General features: G+C 40.1%; 2 protein-coding genes across 3 annotated transcripts in view; both read left to right on the top strand.

Moving 5' to 3' along the window:
• Positions 1-11,802, top strand: part of LOC110524444 (sulfhydryl oxidase 1) — a 34,669-nt gene extending 22,867 nt beyond the window's left edge. Inside the window, exon 13 of the transcript XR_005051845.1 lies at positions 11,785-11,802. The gene's annotated coding sequence lies outside the window, so the exon portion shown is untranslated. The remainder of the gene's footprint in view (positions 1-11,784) is intronic.
• LOC110524446 (LIM/homeobox protein Lhx4-like) lies at positions 1,168-15,688 on the top strand. Of its 2 annotated transcripts, none has more exons than XM_036978242.1 (6): positions 1,168-1,404; positions 10,248-10,419; positions 11,937-12,139; positions 12,874-13,028; positions 13,166-13,337; positions 13,968-15,688. In XM_036978242.1, the coding sequence occupies exons 1-6, from the start codon at positions 1,383-1,385 to the stop codon at positions 14,345-14,347; spliced, it is 1,104 nt and encodes a 367-aa protein (XP_036834137.1). In that variant the 5' UTR covers positions 1,168-1,382; the 3' UTR covers positions 14,348-15,688. The 2 variants fall into 2 exon arrangements, with proteins under 2 accessions (XP_036834137.1, XP_021459758.1); XM_021604083.2 differs by lacking the exon at positions 1,168-1,404 and adding an exon at positions 6,245-6,548.
• Positions 15,689-20,887: the final 5,199 nt, after the last annotated feature.

A 20,887-nucleotide genomic window follows, 5' to 3' on the forward strand; every position in this document is an offset into this window, starting at 1 on the left:
CAAAACAAATGCCCCAAACACGAGGGACTTAAACAGTCCAGCAAAACCCAAGAACATGGGAAAACCGTGACACACTGACGTGTACACACGTACACCAAACAATCCCGCACGTAGATAAAGCCCGACCAATAAGCCTAAAACAAACACAGGTGAAACCAATAAATAGAAAAGGGGAAAAGGGATCAGTGGCAGCTAGTAGGCCGGTGACGACGACCGAAGAGCGCCACCCGAACAGGAAGGGGAGCTACCTTCGGTAGGAGTCGTGACAAAGATACATGTAATTCATCTCTATTGAACAAAAAGTCAAATTTTGACTGTAAAATATATCAACTACAGTCTAAATTGTCAACCCAAAATTCATGACAATTTCTGGATTAGGTTGCACAAAATATCTTGAGTCGTGTGTATCCTGCTTGGACATGTTAGACGAAACAACGTTTTTCTTGAATATCTCAGTAGTTTATTAATTGCATTCTAATTAAAACACTATGAATTACTTTATAAGATGATTACTCATGATTTCGGACCAACCAAATCATGGGCTGGTGCCACCAACTGTAAAAGATAGTGGCACCAGTGACACCATGGGAATGTTAGTCTGTAGCCCTATAATAGTAATTAACACTTAGGGTAGGTGTTGATTCAGGGGAACATGCATGACAGGCACTAATTTGCAATATAGCCTAAGTCGCAGGCAGGCAGGCAGGCAGGCACTGCGCAGGCAGGCAACTAAAATAATATAATGGCACCATTCAGATGTTTGTTTTATCTTTAAAATGCGCTAGCAGACATTACAAAACAGATGATCAGTTATTATGTAAGGGCTTCTTGTTATGCACAGAGCCATACATAGTAAGTAGCCTACCGCTGGTTGTGGTTCACATTTGTGGTCTAATAATAATAGCAACGGATTGATTACATTAGCCTACAGATAATACAATCACATGTAAAATATAACGTATTAAGCCACAAAATAGTAGTCAATCAGATTGCGGTGGAAATCATGATTTCTGACTAAAATACAGCTCGTTTGGTTCAAGCAATCTCTTCCACTAATTACCTAAATGGACAGGACCTGTCAGGAGACAATAACTATTCCCTAATAGAATTTGCTCCCAAGTGCAATTTAATTTTCTCCTTGCCCTTGTCTAAAGGTCCCCCTTTCTTTCACTGTCTTTCTTCTGGCAAAGAAAGGGGGAGCACGTTCTGACATGCCTCAGCCACGATGGTTCTCTCTATTTTTGTCTCTATTTTCAGAGAAACAGAGACTGATATTATTAAAATGCTACAGCAGAAGCTAGCTGGAGTAGACAAGTCGTGAAAAAGACAGAACCTGGCTGCCACGTTGAGCGCTGTCCAGTAGGAGTAGTGCTGAAATTAACATGACGCCTGCAATCCACCTAAGTAGGTACGTTTGCATGAAGTTGTACGTGTTTTGTCAATACGAGGGGCAGAAGTGTGATGCTCCCTATGGATATTACGCATCTTGAGTTTCTGAAATACATTTATTCATGTGATGTTAAAACCTGTATATTGTATAAGTCTGGGTCCATTCATTGTGATTGTCGTGTCTGTGTCACTTTGACAAGTAGGCAACGTAGGCTTATCAAAAGTAACTAGATAAGGATAAGAAGGAGATTTCGAGATTTCTCCTATGGCACACAATGTTCCAGGTTCAATTCGAGGGAAGTTGATCGCTATTGTAGTTTAAGTTTCATTGTACAAATGCATTAAATGCACAAATCATCACAATTTACAATATATGAAAATATTGTTCCTCCTTTAATTATTTAGCAGGATATAATTTATGTTTTAAAAAGAAGATAAATAGTGCTAGCATAAAAAAACATTGTATTTTCTATTTATATTGTTATTCATGTTTCTCCCAATCACTGTTTACTGTTTTCGTGTGCATATCAACTCATGGTGTGGTGTGTGGTTTTGTGTGTGTGTGTGTTTTCTTACTGGAATCTACTGTACTACTGGACAACCTATGTGCTTTTGAGTTAGGTTCAACCTGTTCAACTATACAACCTGACTTGATATAGACCTAGGAGATTATTTATATTTCTGTCGATTACCCACAACTATCAACTTCATTTCAAGTAAGATACTTGTAGGCTATAGGTTCTCAAGTTATTTGTGCTTTCTGTCAATCACCAAACCACTTCCCTCGGTGTATCTCGGTTTAAATAATAAGCATAGATGACGCCTTATTTCGTTGAGGGTAATCAATCAAGCTAGCCTATTGGGTGCAAACGTGTAATATTATTTTATAAGCTGGTTTTGGGGAAGGCCTGGTTATCCTATGAACAATATAGCGGTCCAGTGGTGAGAATGAATGGTTATATTGCGAGACCTCTTGGTCCTTGTGCTTTACCTATAAGATGGATTTGTGAATCGCAGATGTCAATGAACTCTTACACTGAAATATTATATCTAATTAGAGGTGACTGGGTCAACAGTGGTGGTAGAAAAGTTGCCCTTTGCTTGAGTTATAGCTTCCAGCCTAGGACTCATTGTCCTAGACTAAGGGATGCATCATTAGATTTTACAATGACACAATTACTTTTCCCCCCAAGCACACAAGAGGAGGTGTACTACCCATTTCCATTTACTCAAACAAATGCAGAAGTTTATACTATTTCAATAGGTCTATTTCTCTTCAGATATTTTGATCGCTTGCTTTATTGTATTTTTATATAGACTACTTTTTATATTCGTTCGTGGGTATATGAATAAAAGAAACAACATCTACATTTTGTCCAGCAGTTTCACTGTCAAATGTGCTCTGCCTTTATCCACTATAGGCCTACTACATCTAACCCTATGACCGAATGTTGATAGTCCAAGATCATTTTCTCCACCCTGTATTTAAAAGCCAAATGCATGATTGCAATGCACTCGACAATCTAAGTAACTGAATAATCTTTGGGGAAAAGTGAATATTGAAAATGAAAGTGTATGACGGGATGATTCCCTTGCCTTGCCGCACTGTCCTGGATGAGGGGATAGATGGAGGGATAGGGATGAAGGGGGTGGATATAACTGGGACACCTGGCATACAGACATGAAGCAGGGTTTAGCGCTGGTGTGGGGCTGGTGTGGGGAGTATTCCCGTAATATCCCTGCTGCTCCCATTTAATCAGCTTGATGAGTGTTTTCATTTTACTAAATTCAATTTGAAATATTAACACACAGCCGCGTATGGGGTTTGTATAGGCCCTATTGCACTGCACTGTGACACAATGGAATCATCAGCTAAGTTTTAAATATCCTATCAGTTTAGCTGAAATATCCAACATCATATTCCCATTATGCAAATTATTCCGAATATCTTCTATTTTTTAGACATTGATTCACCTATAGGCCTATATTGTCAGTCTGCAAGTGATAACCCAACTGAGTTGAGTCTAGTTAGCATTGATATTGAAAAAAAAAATAGTTTTGTAGTTGTACATATTCATTAAAGGAAAGAAGATGCCCACTGGGCACACGCTGAGTGAATCGACGTTGTTTCCGTCATTTCAACGAAAGTATGTTGAACAAACGTGGAATATTGACGACTGTGGGAGGATGCAAGGTGAATATAAAAACAACGGATATTTCTTATGCCCCAAATTTATATTTTCCTCTTTCAATTGTTGTCTGGACAAAATAATATTCTACAGTTATTGTGCTCATTATCAAAATTCTGTTGATATTAATAGGCTATTCTTATTTTTATTATTGTTATTATTATTAGTAGTAGTAGTATTGTTAGTATTGTTCTTATTATTATTAGTATTGTTATATTGTAATACAATCATTGGTTAATGATTAATAGGCTACATATATTATTTAATGTAATAAATGTTCAATGTTCATGATCATTAATATAAACACTTGTTGTTATATTAGTAGTGGTGGTACGGGTTATGGTAATAGCAGACATAAGCCTATATGCTATAGATCTTTTGTATTCAGATATTCCGAGATTCAGACGGTCGGCTACTTGAAGGTTTCGATTTTGTTCAACGTGTGAGTGGAATAGGACCGTATTGTTCATCTGAAAGCTTGGGACACGGACCAAGCAACCACACTGTACATGCTTGAAGCAAATTGGAAGCGAAGATTGAGTTCATCTTGCTTGAACTACGAACTCTCCGGGGGGAATATCTTATCCGAAAGCAGTCTCTCAAACGCGGAATTGAAATGAACACTGTCAGAAGGACTGTGCTTGGACTTCTAATACCTGTCAAGGCTCTTGGACAATAGGTCTTCCTTGCAGTCAGGTTACATCCCATTCATAGAGATCAGACACAAATATTGTGATTGTGTCCAATCAACGAAAAATAAAAAGGAAAACCCCGCACGCTGATGCTCATGCTCTAACGTGATGTTATTTGAACAACCATACTACACTCAGGCATCCATATCCCAGATGGGGGTGGAAGGTCCTATATGTCCAATCAACAAAATGTAATAAACTTGCTTTTTTAGCCTCCACATCATCGATGGTGGGCCTATTTGTATGCTATCGGCAAACAAAATTCAATAACTCCTATTCTAACAGATATGATCTACCTTTCCTGAAGGTTTTAGAGCATTATTATTTTTATTTTTTTGCCTACATGCAATTTAAAGATCAGCTAATTGTCAAATCCTTGAGCTTCAATGCCATACAACACTCCTTCTGTGGCCTCCAACTGCTCTTAAATGCAAGTAAAACTAAATGCATGCTCTTCAACCGATCGCTGCCCGCACCTGCCCGCCTGTCCAGCATCACTACTCTGGACGGTTCTGACTTAGAATATGTGGATAAATACAAATACCTAGGTGTCTGGTTTGATTGTAAACTCTCCTTCCAGACTCACATTAAGCATCTCCAATAAATAAAAAAAAATCTAGAATCGGCTTCCTATTTCGCAACAAAGCCTCCTTAACTCATGCTGCCAAACATACCCTCGTAAAACTGACTATCCTACCGATCCTTGACTTCGGCGATAGCATTTACAAAATAGCCCCCAACACTCTACTCAGCAAATTTGATGCAGTCTATCACAGTGCCATCCGTTTTGTCACCAAAACACTATATACTATCCACCACTGAGACCTGTACGCTCTCGTTGACTGGACCTCGCTTCATAATCGTCGCCAAACCCACTGGCTCCAGGTTATCTATAAGTCTTTGCTGGGTAAAGCCCCGCCTTATCTCAGCTCACTGGTCACCATAACAGCACCCACCCGTAGCACGCGCTCCAGCAGGTATATTTCACTTGTCATCCCCAAAGCCAACTCCTCCTTTGGCCGCCTCTCCTTCCAGTTCTCTGCTGACATGACTGGAACTAATTGCAAAAATCACTGAAGCTGGAGTCTCATATTTCCCTCACTAACTTTAAGCATCAGCTATCAGAGCAGCTTACCACCATTGCACCTATACACAGCCCATCTGTAAATAGCCCACCCAACTACCTCATCACCACATTGTTGTTGTTGTTTTTTGCTTCTTTGCACCCCAGTATCTAATTTTGCACGTTCATCTTCTGCACATATATCACTCCAGTGTTTAATTGCTCAATTGTAATTATTTCGCCACTATGGCCTATTTATTGCCTTACCTCCCTCATCTTACTACATTTGCACACACTGTATATAGATTTTTCTATTGTGTTATTGACTGTACTTTTGTTTATCCCATGTGTAACTCTGTGTTGTTTGTGTCGTACTACTTTGCTTTATCTTGGCCAGGTCGCAGTTGGAAATGAGAACTTGTTCTCAAATGGCCTACCTGGTTACATAAAGGTGAAATAAAAACTAAAATAAAAAAATATGAGAAAACGTATTAATTTCATATGTCACCAGAGCAGGTAGGCTGTGGATTCGGCTGTATAGGCTAGTAGCGGTTGCTCAATGTTACCTTTCACATCTCTGAAGAAAGAGACGCTTGATAGTGCAAAGTTTATCTATTAAAGCGTATTGCCATATTCAGCTGAAAAACATTTTACCCCTTCATACTGATAGAAAGACAATGCTATGTGCTAGGGCGAGACTCAATTTATTGATACTATTCTAAAGAAGGTTGCTTCTTTCTGGGGGCATTCTGTTTTGTCACCAATTCTTTCGTCTTTCTCACTGTACACCTGCGCTCAGGAGCAGAATTCTTCCGCCCATTTGAGGCTTGATGGAGGATCCCATTGGTCCCTGGTGGTTCCTATGCTTGGGTGACGTCACAGTTGCCCCTGCAGTGTGAATGAATCAAGCAGCTTGTATGATCCACATCAAAAGAGCACGGCGAAATCTCGCACGCATGGACAATATTCCAGGATAATAAAAAATACCGGACTTTAAAGGGACAGCTAGATCTACAGAAGGGTTCATACCCTGTTTCTATTTGACATATTCTACATTTTCTCACTAAAAGACGGGAGCTTCAGCCCACCTTGTTGAGCGTGTATATGTGTGTGTTTATTCCCCGTTCTGGATCACAATGATGCAAAGTGCTGCTGTTCTACCAACAGAGAGTCCTGTGAAGGGTGTACCCGAGATACTCGGAGTGCCAATGCAACGTAAGGCTTTTCCACTTCATTTTCTATATTGATTATATCATACGGAAATTGGCAGCCGAGCTCTGAAATGCTGCAGGGCACTGCTGTAGAAAAAAATATGTAGCGTTTAATTAAACTGGGTTGAGGGACAGACAAGCCAAGGCTAAAGAAGGCAGCGACATTGTTCTACTGGATCATATATATTCATATTATTCTACTTATTCATATAACGTGTGTTTCATATTATTCTTTGAAGTGAGGGTATTATGCATTTCATTTTGATATTCTGGTCCTCATGAGGAATTTTGTGGAATGTTGTATAGATAGAGATGATTTATCACATGTAGCCTATGTCTTGTTTAAAGTGTGCGTTTGTACTGCTCGTAATGTTGTGTTTCCAACCCCCAGTCTTATGCACGAGTTGTACATGCTGGTTTTACACTATTAGAACCCATGAGCATATATAGGCCTAGGTTGGGACATGTGTATAATAGTATAACACTCATCAAGGCATAAACACTTTATGTTTGTACATTCTTTTGTATTATACAGGAATATTCATATTCCCTACCTCGAGCGCATTTTGTTATTCTATTCCCTCGAGCTGTATGAGAAGTTTGCTTCTGGTCAGAGATGAGACAGCTGTTTATTTGTCTGGCCATGGACGAGAGATCAGACGCTCTCATCACCTACTCTCCATACCCCACCAGTTTGACTGACAGCTATTACTGATTCGTATCGGAATTATCCAGGCTATGTTTGCGTATGCTTGCTATAGCTGTGTTATTGTACAATTGTAGGCTACATAATTGTACAATTATGTCAGTCTTATTATTGTTTGACACATAGGGTGTAGGCTATATTACACGTACAGATTGTGATATGATATTATAGCCTACTAAAATAAGTATTTTACATTTTTATTTAAAAAATGACAAACGTGGAATATTTCACTACATTGTGTGTGCAGTAAATCGTTCAATGCCTCAGCATCAAAGCAAATAATTGCTCATTATCTTCGCATCTGCTCTTTAACTCAGGTTTGATAATCTATGCTATATAATCTGATCCTGCAATCAAGATGGAACTGGAATTGGAAACATTCCTGACCTAATTATTCATATGCGAGCCACGGAAATGTATAGATAGACCTACTCTATTACCTCTAATGTTGCTTTTAATCCACAATGAAATACTATATAGTTTACATCACAGATCCAAACGAGTTGTTGATTCTTTCAGCGCAGGAGAGTATATTTTTTGCTCAAAATCAAGCATAATTTATCATTTAACCCATTTAAAATGGTCTTGAATTGACCTTCATTTAGGCTACCTTATTGGTAAAGGCAGTGAACCATAATGTTTAATGCACGAAGTGAAACAATGCAGAATTGTGAAATATAATTGGTTTAACCTATAAAACTATATGTTAGTGGGGTATGCTCTTTAATTTTGTAAATCGAAGGAGATTGTGTAAAGACTGTGTAAAGATCTTGCCACTCAACCCCCATTGGTGCAAACATGCAGGATTTAATACGGCATTACTCTGGGAATAAAAGCAATTTAGTATTATGTATCTAAACATTATTATTATCATGATTAATATGGCTGTTAGCATGCTCTTATGAATAAGGGTAATTATTCTAAACCGTTTGGATACAAGAGACGGCCCCAAGAAAAATAAGATTATTTCCTGAATAGGGTTTACAGTCTGCTTGCTTTGAAGTGTAGGTCATGCAATCTACAAAACATGTGAGATATATACCTATGAGCTCAATGTGGCCTATGAGCTCTATAGGCTATGTGCTCGTTCCCTATAAGACCTACAGTTATTCCGATAGTGTAGCTAATAAGTACATGACTTAGTTGATATGAAACACATTTTTTTTTAGTCCTGTTAAAAAACACAATTATCCTCTGCTAATCGAAATACAGTAAAACAGGATGATATATTTATGTTGTAGAAGATGCATATATTGTAACTGAGAAAAGGAAGCTTATAGGATCACATTTGATTAGATTTGAGGACCCCTCTTGAGGAGGCTCACAAGAGATCTTAAGTGGTATAATCGTGTGATTTACAAGTTATGCAGAAAGAGAGAGAGAGAGGGTGGGGGGTGAAGAGGCTATTAGACATCGAACGTGAATACTGCCAAGATTGGCCCTCGTGCTATCCTTTCAGTATCATCACTTACACCAAAGCATAATGCATAACGCTCCACAAATCAGGGCATTTCTTTAATATTTTGTGGATGTAAAATACACCTAACTTTCATTTAAGTTTTGTAAAAAAGTCTTAAAAAGCCATGTACTCCATAGTTATCTCATTTGATTGTGAAGTTGATTGGGAAACACCTGGTATTTCGATGTCTGTATAGGCTAATGCCACATCGCAATAGTACAATTAAATAAATTGAGCTTTGCAGCATCTCAAAATGCAACTCCTGTACATTGTATAGGCTACCGTATCACCTTCATAAGTGTATTGTAAAATCAACCATCTATTTGTGCATGCTTAGCTTAGGCCTTATGTATACATGCAGTTCATTGAGCAGCCCTCCAGAAGCTATACAATAAAATGTAAATGTTTTACTCTTCAAAAATGTCTCCCAACGTAGGCTACAGTATGAAGATGCACATGTAGGCCTACTGTATTGTAATTGTTTTGAAATGTTGTCATGACCTCCGCAGCGCACATTTAAACAGTTTGGTATGGGTGTGATGAGATTACTCATAGGCCGTATGAGTAAAAAATAAATAATAATAATTAAAACAACAATAGGTTTGGCAAAGCCTAATTGCAGACATACTTGTAGATATAGTACAAATATTAAACTACTCGAGTACAAAAAAAATCACCTGGCAAATTATTTTGTGCACAAAACGTTGCTTGTTGCATCCGTTTTCATGAGTTTGAGGGGTCAGTTTCCATTGCGATCTCTTCATGCCCTCACCCGCTATTCTAAGATACTGAAAAGGCAATTTAGTCTATAATGAGAAGCCTCTCTTCATCTGGCCATTGTTCACATGCGGTACCGTTGCACTGACGACAACGGAGATTGAGGGAAATTATTCCCGAAGTTTCATTTTCTAAAATGAAAAAAAAAGATGGCAAAAATAATAATAATAACAATAATATTAATATGCATTATTCTTTCACATTATAATATATATGTATATATATTTATAAATATAAAAATAACTCTGGCTATTTCATTTTGCATAGACTAATCACATTAATAGCGACACTGTGCTGGTGTTACGATGTTGATGGTGATAATAGTGCATTGTTTTTAACACTATAAGGCCGAGGTTATTGCTCCTTCTTATAGCCAAGTTTTTTTCCATTCACGTTGTTTATGACTATTAGTATTTATTATATATTATATATATTATACTTCTTGGTTTTTCGGAATCAGTCGGCTTATCCAATCAAATCCACTTCAAGGCTAAATATTGTGGCACTGGCACAGGCCTTTGATAAACCCAAGTCGAATATGGCATGATGATACAATTTACTCTGTCAGACCATATTTGTTTTCATCGAGGGTCACAATGGTGAGGAATTAGGCTACATTACCGATTTCGTTTAACACAATTTTAGCCGGCTCTGATCTTAAAAACCTGCAAGGGCAATGCTCACCTTTTCTCCTTGCACTATTCCACCACCAATATTTTATCTTAACTCATGGTGTGTTCTCTCTCTCTCTCTCCCCATAGAAATCCCCCAGTGTGCGGGCTGTAGTCAACACATCCTCGACAAGTTCATCCTGAAGGTGCTGGACCGCCACTGGCATTCCAAGTGCCTCAAGTGCGCAGACTGTCAAGCGTTGCTGGCAGACAAGTGTTTCTCGCGGGCAGGAAATGTGTACTGCAAAGAGGACTTCTTCAAGTGAGTTCCACCTCTTCATCTTAATCTTAAAACATTCCCCTATTTTGTTTGAATGGGAATTTTGAGAATTTGATTGCTGCAAGCTAAGTGACATTACTTGTAGAAGTGATTCACTTTAATATTTGTGAGCTCAAAAATGGCAATAAAATTGCACTGATTTTGACTTGTAAAATCTGTGACATGATCAGAGTGCTCTGTATTGCATGTTGCTTTTGAGGAAAGATTTGGTGAGCACATTACTCATGAACTAGCTTTGACTTCACTTATCATACAGGACTAGTGCTAGGGAGGATTTTCCTCTTTACATAGTTTACTTTCATAATATAATATAATAACATAATATAATGATGTGGATGTTAAAAAACAGGCTTGTGTCAATACTTAGTGACAGGACCAACACAATGAGGTTAATCAAGCTGAACATCCTACAACATCCTCCTGCCTTTCTGTCCTTGTTGAATACTTATGTTGGATGAGACAGAACACATAACAATTAAACTTTCAACTCCAAACACTCTATATACTAATTGAATGAATTACTGATCCAGCAGCCTTAGTTCGACACACACAACAGCAACTTGAATTTCTTCTCATCGCTCTTTCTCTTTCTTTTGCTTCCATCTTTTTACGATTGAATTTCTGAGGCATTAAAGAAGTAAATTAAGTTAGACTTTTATCCAAAACAGGATCAGTACTGTCTTTTACTAAATCATGTTTGAGAGGTTTTAATGTCAGAAGCTTCAATGAGACTAAAAAGCTTGCGAGTCAGAGAGTGGAGATAACTTTATTAGTCGGCCCTGGGGACAATAGGGGCGATTTTTGCTGTTTACAACTGCAGTGATGCTGCGTGTGCACTATGGGGATGCTATCGGAGACAGGGAGAGGAGTAGAGATGATGGGGCTGAGGCCTGGGCTGGAAACTGGAGTATAGTGCAGGATTTCCTAGCAGTAATGAAGAAACTTCTCCTTGGTCTAAAGGAAGGGTTTATTTTTCTGTATAGGCTTTGTGATTTACAGCCCCATCCTGAGTCAGTGTTTTATTGGTTCTCTTCAGCCTGTTTACTGTGCAGGGCTCTCTCTACTGGTTCTTATAGCCTCCACTTCCACTGCATTGATCCAGGCCATTCGTCAAGCTGAGGACAAGCCCACCACCAACACAAATACATTCCACCACTGATGCTTTGCCTCTCCACAACTAACAACTAACCCAAGTAGTATTACAGATACTATTATTACAGGTGGAAGTGGAGGTGGAAACTATGTGTGCTACGTTATAACTATGCTATAAGGCCATGTTACCTTCAGCCTCTGAACAGTGGAGATGCATCCACCTGTTCTGTGTGGGGTTTGTGTATCTGATGGCAGGTGTGTGTGTGTGTGTGTGTGTGTGTGTGTGTGTGTGTGTGTGTGTGTGTGTGTGTGTGTGTGTGTGTGTGTGTGTGTGTGTGTGTGTGTGTGTGTGTGTGTGTGTGTGTGTGTGTGTGTGTGTGTGTGTGTGTGTGTGTGTGTACTTGCAGGCGGTTTGGAACAAAGTGTGCGTCGTGCCAACAGGGGATCCCTCCGACTCAGGTGGTGCGGAAGGCCCAGGACTTTGTGTACCACCTGCACTGCTTCGCCTGCGTTATGTGCAGCCGGCAGCTGGCCACTGGGGATGAGTTCTACCTCATGGAGGATGGCAGGCTGGTGTGCAAGGAGGACTATGAAACAGCCAAACAGAATGGTAGGTTTCTGACTGGGCCATCCTACTAGTTCTATGGCCAATCGGCCATCAAACACCATCATATTCAGAACTTCTTCAGGGAATTGACTTGAATTAACTATCTAGAGCTGGTGTGACGCTCTGAGTAATGGGTCCAGCAGGGTCCAGCAGGGGAGTTATGGAGAGTGGTGCAGGAGTTAGCAGCCCATTCAAAAGCATTCAGACAGGGAGTTCAGCAGACAGCAAGGTGCAATTAACTCCTTTATGTACAATAATACTGAAGCATTGAGGAATCACAAGAGACAGTGGGATAGTGGAGCGACAGAATCATCATAAACCCAGCCAGATGGGGTCCCAGTGTCTCTCAGTGTCTCTCAGTGTCCTGCTTGGGCATTAAATCTCCAGTTGCTGTGACCTTTTATGGATCTGATTCTGAAAGCTCTGCCTGTGTATTTATGGAAATTTCCATGGCCCACTGATTGATTATGTTAAGTGATGCAATGCACTTTTACAGTGGGTCCCCAATAACTCCCTTCTTCTAGCATTCCCCAGGGAGATTTATATCCCCTACAGATAGAGTGGGACAGTTTCAGAAGGGTATTGACTTGCCATACATGACCACTCAGTCCATCCAAGCCTATATGATGTTTTCAAAAGCGAAAAGCCTCAAGTTAATTTCATTCTTTTTTATATGCAAATATTGCAAACAATATTCTTCCAGAAGATGTTCTTTAATCCTTGCATGTCTTTCTCAGATGATTCAGAGGCAGGGGCAAAGCGACCACGGACCACCATCACAGCCAAACAGTTGGAGACCCTTAAAATTGCCTACAAGAACTCTCCCAAGCCAGCGCGCCACGTCCGCGAGCAGCTCTCCTCAGAGACGGGACTGGACATGAGAGTAGTGCAGGTGTGTGCCTCAACAGGATCTTTAATTCCAAGCTGAGCAGTTGTCTAGTTTGGACTAGCTTAATATAACATCCCAGTGATAATATGCAGATATATACATGAATTAGAAGTCAAACGTCTCTACTCCCACAATGGCAGGTGTGGTTCCAGAATCGTCGTGCGAAAGAGAAGCGCCTGAAGAAGGACGCAGGGCGGCACCGCTGGGGCCAGTTCTACAAAAGCGTCAAACGTAACCGAGGGGGCAACAAAGCAGAGAAGGAGAGTTCAACAGACGATGCGGGACTGAGTGACAGTGAGCTCAGCTTCAGAGGTCAGTATGGCTAACCCAACCCCAAACCTCCTTCACTTCACATCTTTCTCTTGCTTCTTCAACTCCTCCTCTTCGACCTGTCTTTCTTTTCACACTTCTCCAATATGGAGGAGCCAACACGAAAAGAGAAGCTTCTACTGTGCAAATTACATTTTAGAGATCCCCATGTTTTTATGGTTGTTTGATGTTTGTGAGCCCGTTTTGGGGACTCATAAAAGTCTCAAGCCATTTTTAAAAGGAGGCCATTTTTACGAGAAATGAAAACCCCATAGCAGAAACTCTATAAAGTAGGTGAAGCTTTTAGTCAATTAGAGAGAAAGTGCTCTGGGGCATTGTTGTTATTGAAACAGCACTGGAGGGACTGCCGGAGACAAATATTTTCTATTGCACGCACAGACCCCCTTTGTTTGAGCTTAAGGTAAATCACAAGTCTTTCGACCTCTTACTAAGCCCTGGGGGAACACTACACACCCATGCCATTTACCTAGATGAAATAGAGATTATGTTGCCTCAATAAAAAGGTTTCATAACGGCACTTAATTCTATTTAAAGATAAAAGCAGTATAATGTTGATATAGTTGATGACAGCACCATAGAAGTGTTAAAACCCTCCCTCCCTTCTCTCTGTAGATGACCAGATCCTGTCAGACCTGGGTCACACCAACGGCCTGTATGGGAGTGTGGGCGACGGGGGAGTGTTGAACGGAGGCTTCTCTCTGGACGCTGCTGGACAGCCCTATCATGACATTCGGACGGGCAGTCCCTATGGTCTCCCCCAGTCGCCCTCGTCCATCGCCTCACTGCCCGGCCACACCCCGCTGCTCAACAACCTGGGCTTCACCATGGACAGCATCATAGCCCATGGGGGGCAGGGAGGCGTGGGGCAGGCTCTCAGGTCCATGGCAGGAGGCCCCACCTCTGACCTCTCCACAGGAAGCAGCACGGGCTACCCAGACTTCCCCACCAGCCCTGCATCATGGCTGGATGAGATGGACCACTCCCAGTTCTGAGCTCCACCTTGAACACAGCAGATTGACTGTGGAACAGAGACAGACGAAGCAGGCTTTTTACATTTCTATTTCCCTGAAACTGATATTGCTTGTTGTCCAATAATGGTTGTGGAAGTAGTAGGTATGCCGGACAGGCTACACTTCAGCTACCCTCCCACCACATTAGAGTAAAGGATGTCTGGAGACCCACCAGTGACCTGAGCAGAGCAGTGACGCCACACAGAACAGAATGGCAGGACAAAACACTACTGAATGTTGAACTTACACTGTATTATCATTTTTTTATGGATAGATTTGATTCCATTCTCTAAAAAAACTGGATTTGACATTTCCAGCATGAGTTCCTGCATTGGGATGATGTTTGTCATTAAACCCTGAGGCAAGCCCAAACAGGCATCAGCAATGTTAGGGCCACAATCTAAACGGAATCCCTAAAAAAAAGAAGCTTCCTGCATGCTTCTGAATGAGGAGGATCAATGTTCATATTAAAGCCTTTTACATTGGCAATGCACTTTACACTTCTCCTCGTTTGTACATGGACAGCAACAAACAGAAGAGAGATGAATGCACAATGCAACCCAGCAGTGTTTCATTTGAGAACTGGTTTCAAACAGTGACACAAGTCTAATTTTACAATGCAAAGTTTTTTTTTAAATGTAATACTGAAACTAACAACACTGGGGTTTTAGGAATGACTAGATGTTGGTCTATACAGTGTGGGAGCCACAGATTATTATGTGTATGTGAGGAGGAAGTCGCTTTCTTCAAACTCTTTCTCTTCTGTAATGTTCTTCTCTGTGATTTATCTGTAGTCCTGGGGGTACACTTTTGTCAGTATTTATTTCTCTGTTGTTCTTACTCCAAGAATATGCTCTCTGCTAGAAATCGTCATGACCCAATGACTGTAGGATAGAAAGAAGTGCAAAGGCAACCCAACAACAATGTGGAAATTCACATTTGATATCCTCTTTTATTGGTGCAGCTGACAACATCTTAACTAATTATGACAGATACAGGAACAGAACAATCATTTTACTAAATGTTTCATTAATGCAGTATATTTATTTATATGAGAAAACACACACCAACCTAATCTTGACTAAGGAACATTCACTGTTAATGCTGAAAAGTCATAAACAGCCATCCTGGCTCCAGTATCTTTGGCTGTTTAGAAGCTGCTCTTCTCTGTCAACAGATGTAATATCACCCATCAAAGTCTACTGAACAAAAAATAAATGTAAAGTGTTGGTCCCATGTTTCATGAGCTGAATTAAAAGATCCCAGAAATGTTCCATATGCGCAAAAACCTTATTTCTCTCATATTTTGTGCACAAATGTGTTTATATCCCTGTTAGTGAGCATATTTCCTTTGCCAAGATAATCGATCCACCTGAAATATCAAGAAGATGATTAAACAGCATGCTCATTACACAGGTGCACCTTGTGCTGGGGACAATAAAAGGCCACTCTGAAATGTTCAGTTTTATCACACAACACAATTCCTGAAGTTTTGAGGGAGTGTGCAATTGGCATTCTGACTGCAGGAATGTCCAACAGAGCTGATGCCAGATAATTGAATGTTAATTTCTCTACCATAAGCTGCCTCCATTGTCATTTTAGAGAATTTGGCAGTACGTCCAACCGCAGACCACGTGTAACCACGCCAGCCCAGGACCTCAACATCCGTCTTCTTTACCATCAGGATTGTTTGGCTCCCAAGTGGGTGGGTCTATGCCCTCCCAGGCCCACCCAAGGCTGCGCCCCTGCCTAGTCATGTTAAATCCATAGATTAGGGCATAATGAATTTATTTAAATTGACTGACATCCTTCCATGAACTGTAACTCAGTAAAATCTTTGAAATTGTTGCATGTTGGGTTTATATTTTTGTTCAGTATAAATACATGCAAAAGGGATTATCAAACGTAATACTTAGAGACAGTGTAAAACAGCTGATGGCCTGATTGTCATGGTATCTGAATATGCTGTTGTGTCATGCATTACAGGCTGTATCTTAGGACCCGCACTGGGTGAGATGAGAGAGGTTTTACAAAATCTCAGTCTTGTGTGATGGTGTTGGTTTCAAGACTTTCATGTTGTTTCTAAAGATGTACGACGAGAATAAGTGTATAAGGGGACAGAACAATTCCTGTAAAAAAATCTCTCAAAATCACAATGTCTGCTAATTTATATTTCTTTCCGTGTCATTTGCCAAATGATGAACCAGCTGAAAAGAGCATACATTATGCCAACCAGAAAGCCAATGGGAAAAAATACACATGCAAATATATACACACACCAATATACTTTTTGTTCAATCTGTTGCCTCAGAACTTTGCGTCTTAATTGTTGTACATTTTGTACAGTTTCAAAAGGTGTTGACAGTCTTGTTTCATGAGCGCTATTTATTGCCATGTGTCTTTAAAAAAGATGAAAAAGATAGCACTGAAACTATTCATATATGCCTTCTGTGCATTGATAGGAACTGTGTACAGAAATATCTATATGAGGAAATAAAGCTAAAATGTCTTTGGATTAAAGTGGGTGTATTTCTCTTTAATGTTTACATGCATATTCTATCATAAAGCAGATAGCAGATGCAGTTAGAAGAGATTAGTCTTCAGACTGCAGAGGAAGAGCAACCACTCAGCAGTGGGAAGGACCTAGCTATGGCCGGCCCACCACTAAAGAACCAGAAGAAAAGAGGAGGGACCATAGTTAGTGTTTCCTTCTCATAGGGAAAGGTGTGACAGACAAGCAAAGCAAGGCCCCAGGGATTGTTCACTCAATTTCCATAATTTGTCAATCTTGTTCTTACCTTGTAAGAAGCATATGGGCCAGGAGTGACTGCAACCTATCATTCATATTTTATGACTTAGCTATGACCATGCACCAGAAGGTAAGAATAGCATCAATTACCTTAAACAGTGGTGTTTAACATCACTCACTTCAGAAGAGTAATCCCATAAGATTGTAGCTGTTTATTGAAAATGTAGAGAACATTATTTTCACTATTATATATGTCTATATACAGGGCATTCAGAAAATATTCAGACTCCTTGACTTTTTCCACATTTTGTAAAAATCCTCATCAATCTACACACAATACCCCATAATGACAAAGTGAAAACAGGTTTTATTTATTTTTGCAAATGTATAAAAAAAAACTAAAACAGAAATACCTTATTTACATAAGTATTCAGACCCTTTGCTATGAGACTCGAAATTTTGCTCAGATGCATCCTGTTTCCATTGATCATCCTTGAGATGTTTCTTCAACTTGATTGGAGTCCACCTGTGGTAAATTCAATTTATTGGACATGATTTGGAAAGCCACACACCTGTCTATATAAGGTCCCACAGTTGACAGTGCATGTCAGAGCAAAAACCAAGCCAAGAGGTCGAAGGAATTGTTCGTAGAGCTCCGAGACAGGATTGTGTCGGGGTACAGATCGGGGGAAGGGTACCAAAACATTTCTGCAGCATTGAAGGTACCCAAGAACACAGTCTCCTCCATCATTGTTAAAAATGGAAGAAGTTTGGAACCACCAAGACTCTTCCTAGAGCTGGCCGCCCATCTAAACAGAGCAACCGGGGGAGAAGGACCTTGGTCAGGGAGGTGACCAATAACCCAATGGTCCCTCGGACAGAGCTCCAGAGTTCCTCTTTGGAGATGGGAGAAGCTTTCAGAAGGACACACATCTCTGCCGCACTCAACCAATCAGGCCTTTATGGTAGAGTGGCCAGACGTAAGCCACTCCTCAGTAAAAGGCACATAACAGCCCGCTTGGAGTTCGCTACAGTGCCTTGCGAAAGTATTCAGTGCCTTGCGACCTTTTGCCACATTTCAGGCTTCAAACATAAAGATATAAAACTGTATTTTTTGTGAAGAATCAACAACAAGTGGGACACAATCATGAAGTGGAACAACATTTATTGGATATTTCAAACTTTTGTAACAAATCAAAAACTGAAAAATTGGGCGTGCAAAATTATTCAGCCCCTTTACTTTCAGTGCAGCAAACTCTCTCCAGAAGTTCAGTGAGGATCTCTGAATGATCCAATGTTGACCTAAATGACTAATGATGATAAATACAATCCACCTGTGTGTAATCAAGTCTCCGTATAAATGCACCTGCACTGTGATAGTCTCAGAGGTCCGTTAAAAGCGCAGAGAGCATCATGAAGAACAAGGAACACACCAGGCAGGTCAGAGATACTGTTGTGAAGAAGTTTAAAGCCGGATTTGGATACAAAAAGATTTCCCAAGCTTTAAACATCCCAAGGAGCACTGTGCAAGCGATAATATTGAAATGGAAGGAGTATCAGACCACTGCAAATCTACCAAGACCTGGCCGTCCCTCTAAACTTTCAGCTCATACAAGGAGAAGACTGATCAGAGATGCAGCCAAGAGGCCCGTGATCACTCTGGATGAACTGCAGAGATCTACAGCTGAGGTGGGAGACTCTGTCCATAGGACAACAATCAGTCGTATATTGCACAAATCTGGCCTTTATGGAAGAGTGGCAAGAAGAAAGCCATTTCTTAAAGATATCCATAAAAAGTGTTGTTTAACCTTTCTGATCTCCCCATCCCGGATCCGGGATCGTGAATACAGACTCAAGCTCATTACCATAACTCAACGCTAACTATTCATGAAAATTGCAAATGAATTGAAATAAATATGCTAGCTCTCAAGCTTAACCTTTTGTTAACAACACTGTCATCTCAGATTTTCAAAATATGCTTCTCAACCATTGCAAAACAAGCATTTGTGTAACAGTATTGTTGGCTAACGTAGCATTTAGCATTAGCATTCAGCTGGCAACATTTACACAAAAAAACAGAAAAGCATTCAAATAAAATCATTTACCTTTGAAGAACTTCAGATGTTTTCAATGAGGAGACTCTCAGATAGCAAATGTTCAGTTTTTCCTGAAAGATTATTTGTTTAGGACAAATCGCTCCGTTTTCTGCGTCACGTTTAGCTATGAAAAAACCCCTGTATCCAGGATTGTGTAAATCTATCAGCAAGCTCATTAGCATAACACAACGTTAACTATTCATGAAAATCGTAAATGAAATGAAATAAATATGCCATCTCTCAAGCTCAGCCTTTTGTAAACAACATTGTCATCTCAGATTTTCAAAATATGCTTCTCAACCATAGGAAAACAATCATTTGTGTAAAAGTAGCTAGCTAGCGTTAGCATTTAGCGTTAGCATTTAGCGTTAGCATTAGCGTTAGCATCCAGCACGCAACATTTCAACAAAAACATAAAAGCCTTCAAATAAAATCATTTACCTTTGAAGAACTTCTGATGTTTTCAATGAGGATACTCTCAGTTAGATAGCAGATGCTCAGTTTTTCCAAAAAGATTCTTTGTGTATTAGAAATAGCTCCGTTTTATACATCACATTTGGCTACCAAAAAAAAACGAAAATTCAGTCCTAAAAAACGCGAACTTTTTTCCAAATTAACTCCATAATATCGACTGAAAACATTGTTTAGAATCAATCGTCAAGGTGTTTTTCACATATCTCTTCATTGATATATTGTTCTTGGACACATGGTTTCTCCCCTATATCAAATGGAAAAGTACAAGCAGCTGGCAATTGCGCACCGAATTCCACGCAGGACACCAGGCGGACACTTGGAAAATGTAGTCTCTTATGGTCAATCTTCCAATGATATGCCTACAAATACGTCACAATGCTGCTAAGACCTTGGGCGAACGACAGAAAGTGTAGGCTCATTCCTTGCGCAATCACAGCCATATAAGGAGACAATGGAAAACAGAGCTTCAGAAATTCTGCTAATTTCCTGGTTGATGCATCATCTTGTTTTTCGCCTGTAGAATGAGTTCTGGGGCACTTACAGACAAAATCTTTGCAGATTCTGAAACTTCAGAGTGTTTTCTTTCCAAAACCGTCAATATGCATAGTCGAGCATCTTTTCGTGACAAAATATCGCGCTTAAAACGGGAACGTTTTTTATCCAAAAATGAAATAGCGCCCCTAGAGATCTAACAGGTTAAAGTTTGCCACAAGCCACCTGGGAGACACACCAAACATGTGGAAGAAGGTGCTCTGGTCAGACATTGGCAACAATGCAAAACGTTATGTTTGGCGTAAAAGCAACACAGCTGAACACACCATCCCCACTGTCAAACATGGTGGTGGCAGCATCATGGTTTGGGCCTGCTTTTCTTCAGCAGGGACAGGGAAGATGGTTAAAATTGATGGGAAGATGGATGGAGCCAAATACAGGACCATTCTGGAAGAGAACCTGATGGAGTCTGCAAAAGACCTGAGACTGGGACGGAGATTTGTCTTCCAACAAGACAATGATCCAAAACATAAAGCAAAATCTACAATGGAATGGTTCAAAAATAAACATATCCAGGTGTTAGAATGGCCAAGTCAAAGTCCAGACCTGAATCCAATCGAGAATCTGTGGAAAGAACTGAAAACTGCTGTTCACAAATGCTCTCCATCCAACCTCACTGAGCTCGAGCTGTTTTGCAAGGAGGAATGGGAA

Source organism: Oncorhynchus mykiss, chromosome 5 (assembly GCF_013265735.2).
Source record: "Oncorhynchus mykiss isolate Arlee chromosome 5, USDA_OmykA_1.1, whole genome shotgun sequence".
NCBI classification, from domain to species: domain Eukaryota; kingdom Metazoa; phylum Chordata; class Actinopteri; order Salmoniformes; family Salmonidae; genus Oncorhynchus; species Oncorhynchus mykiss.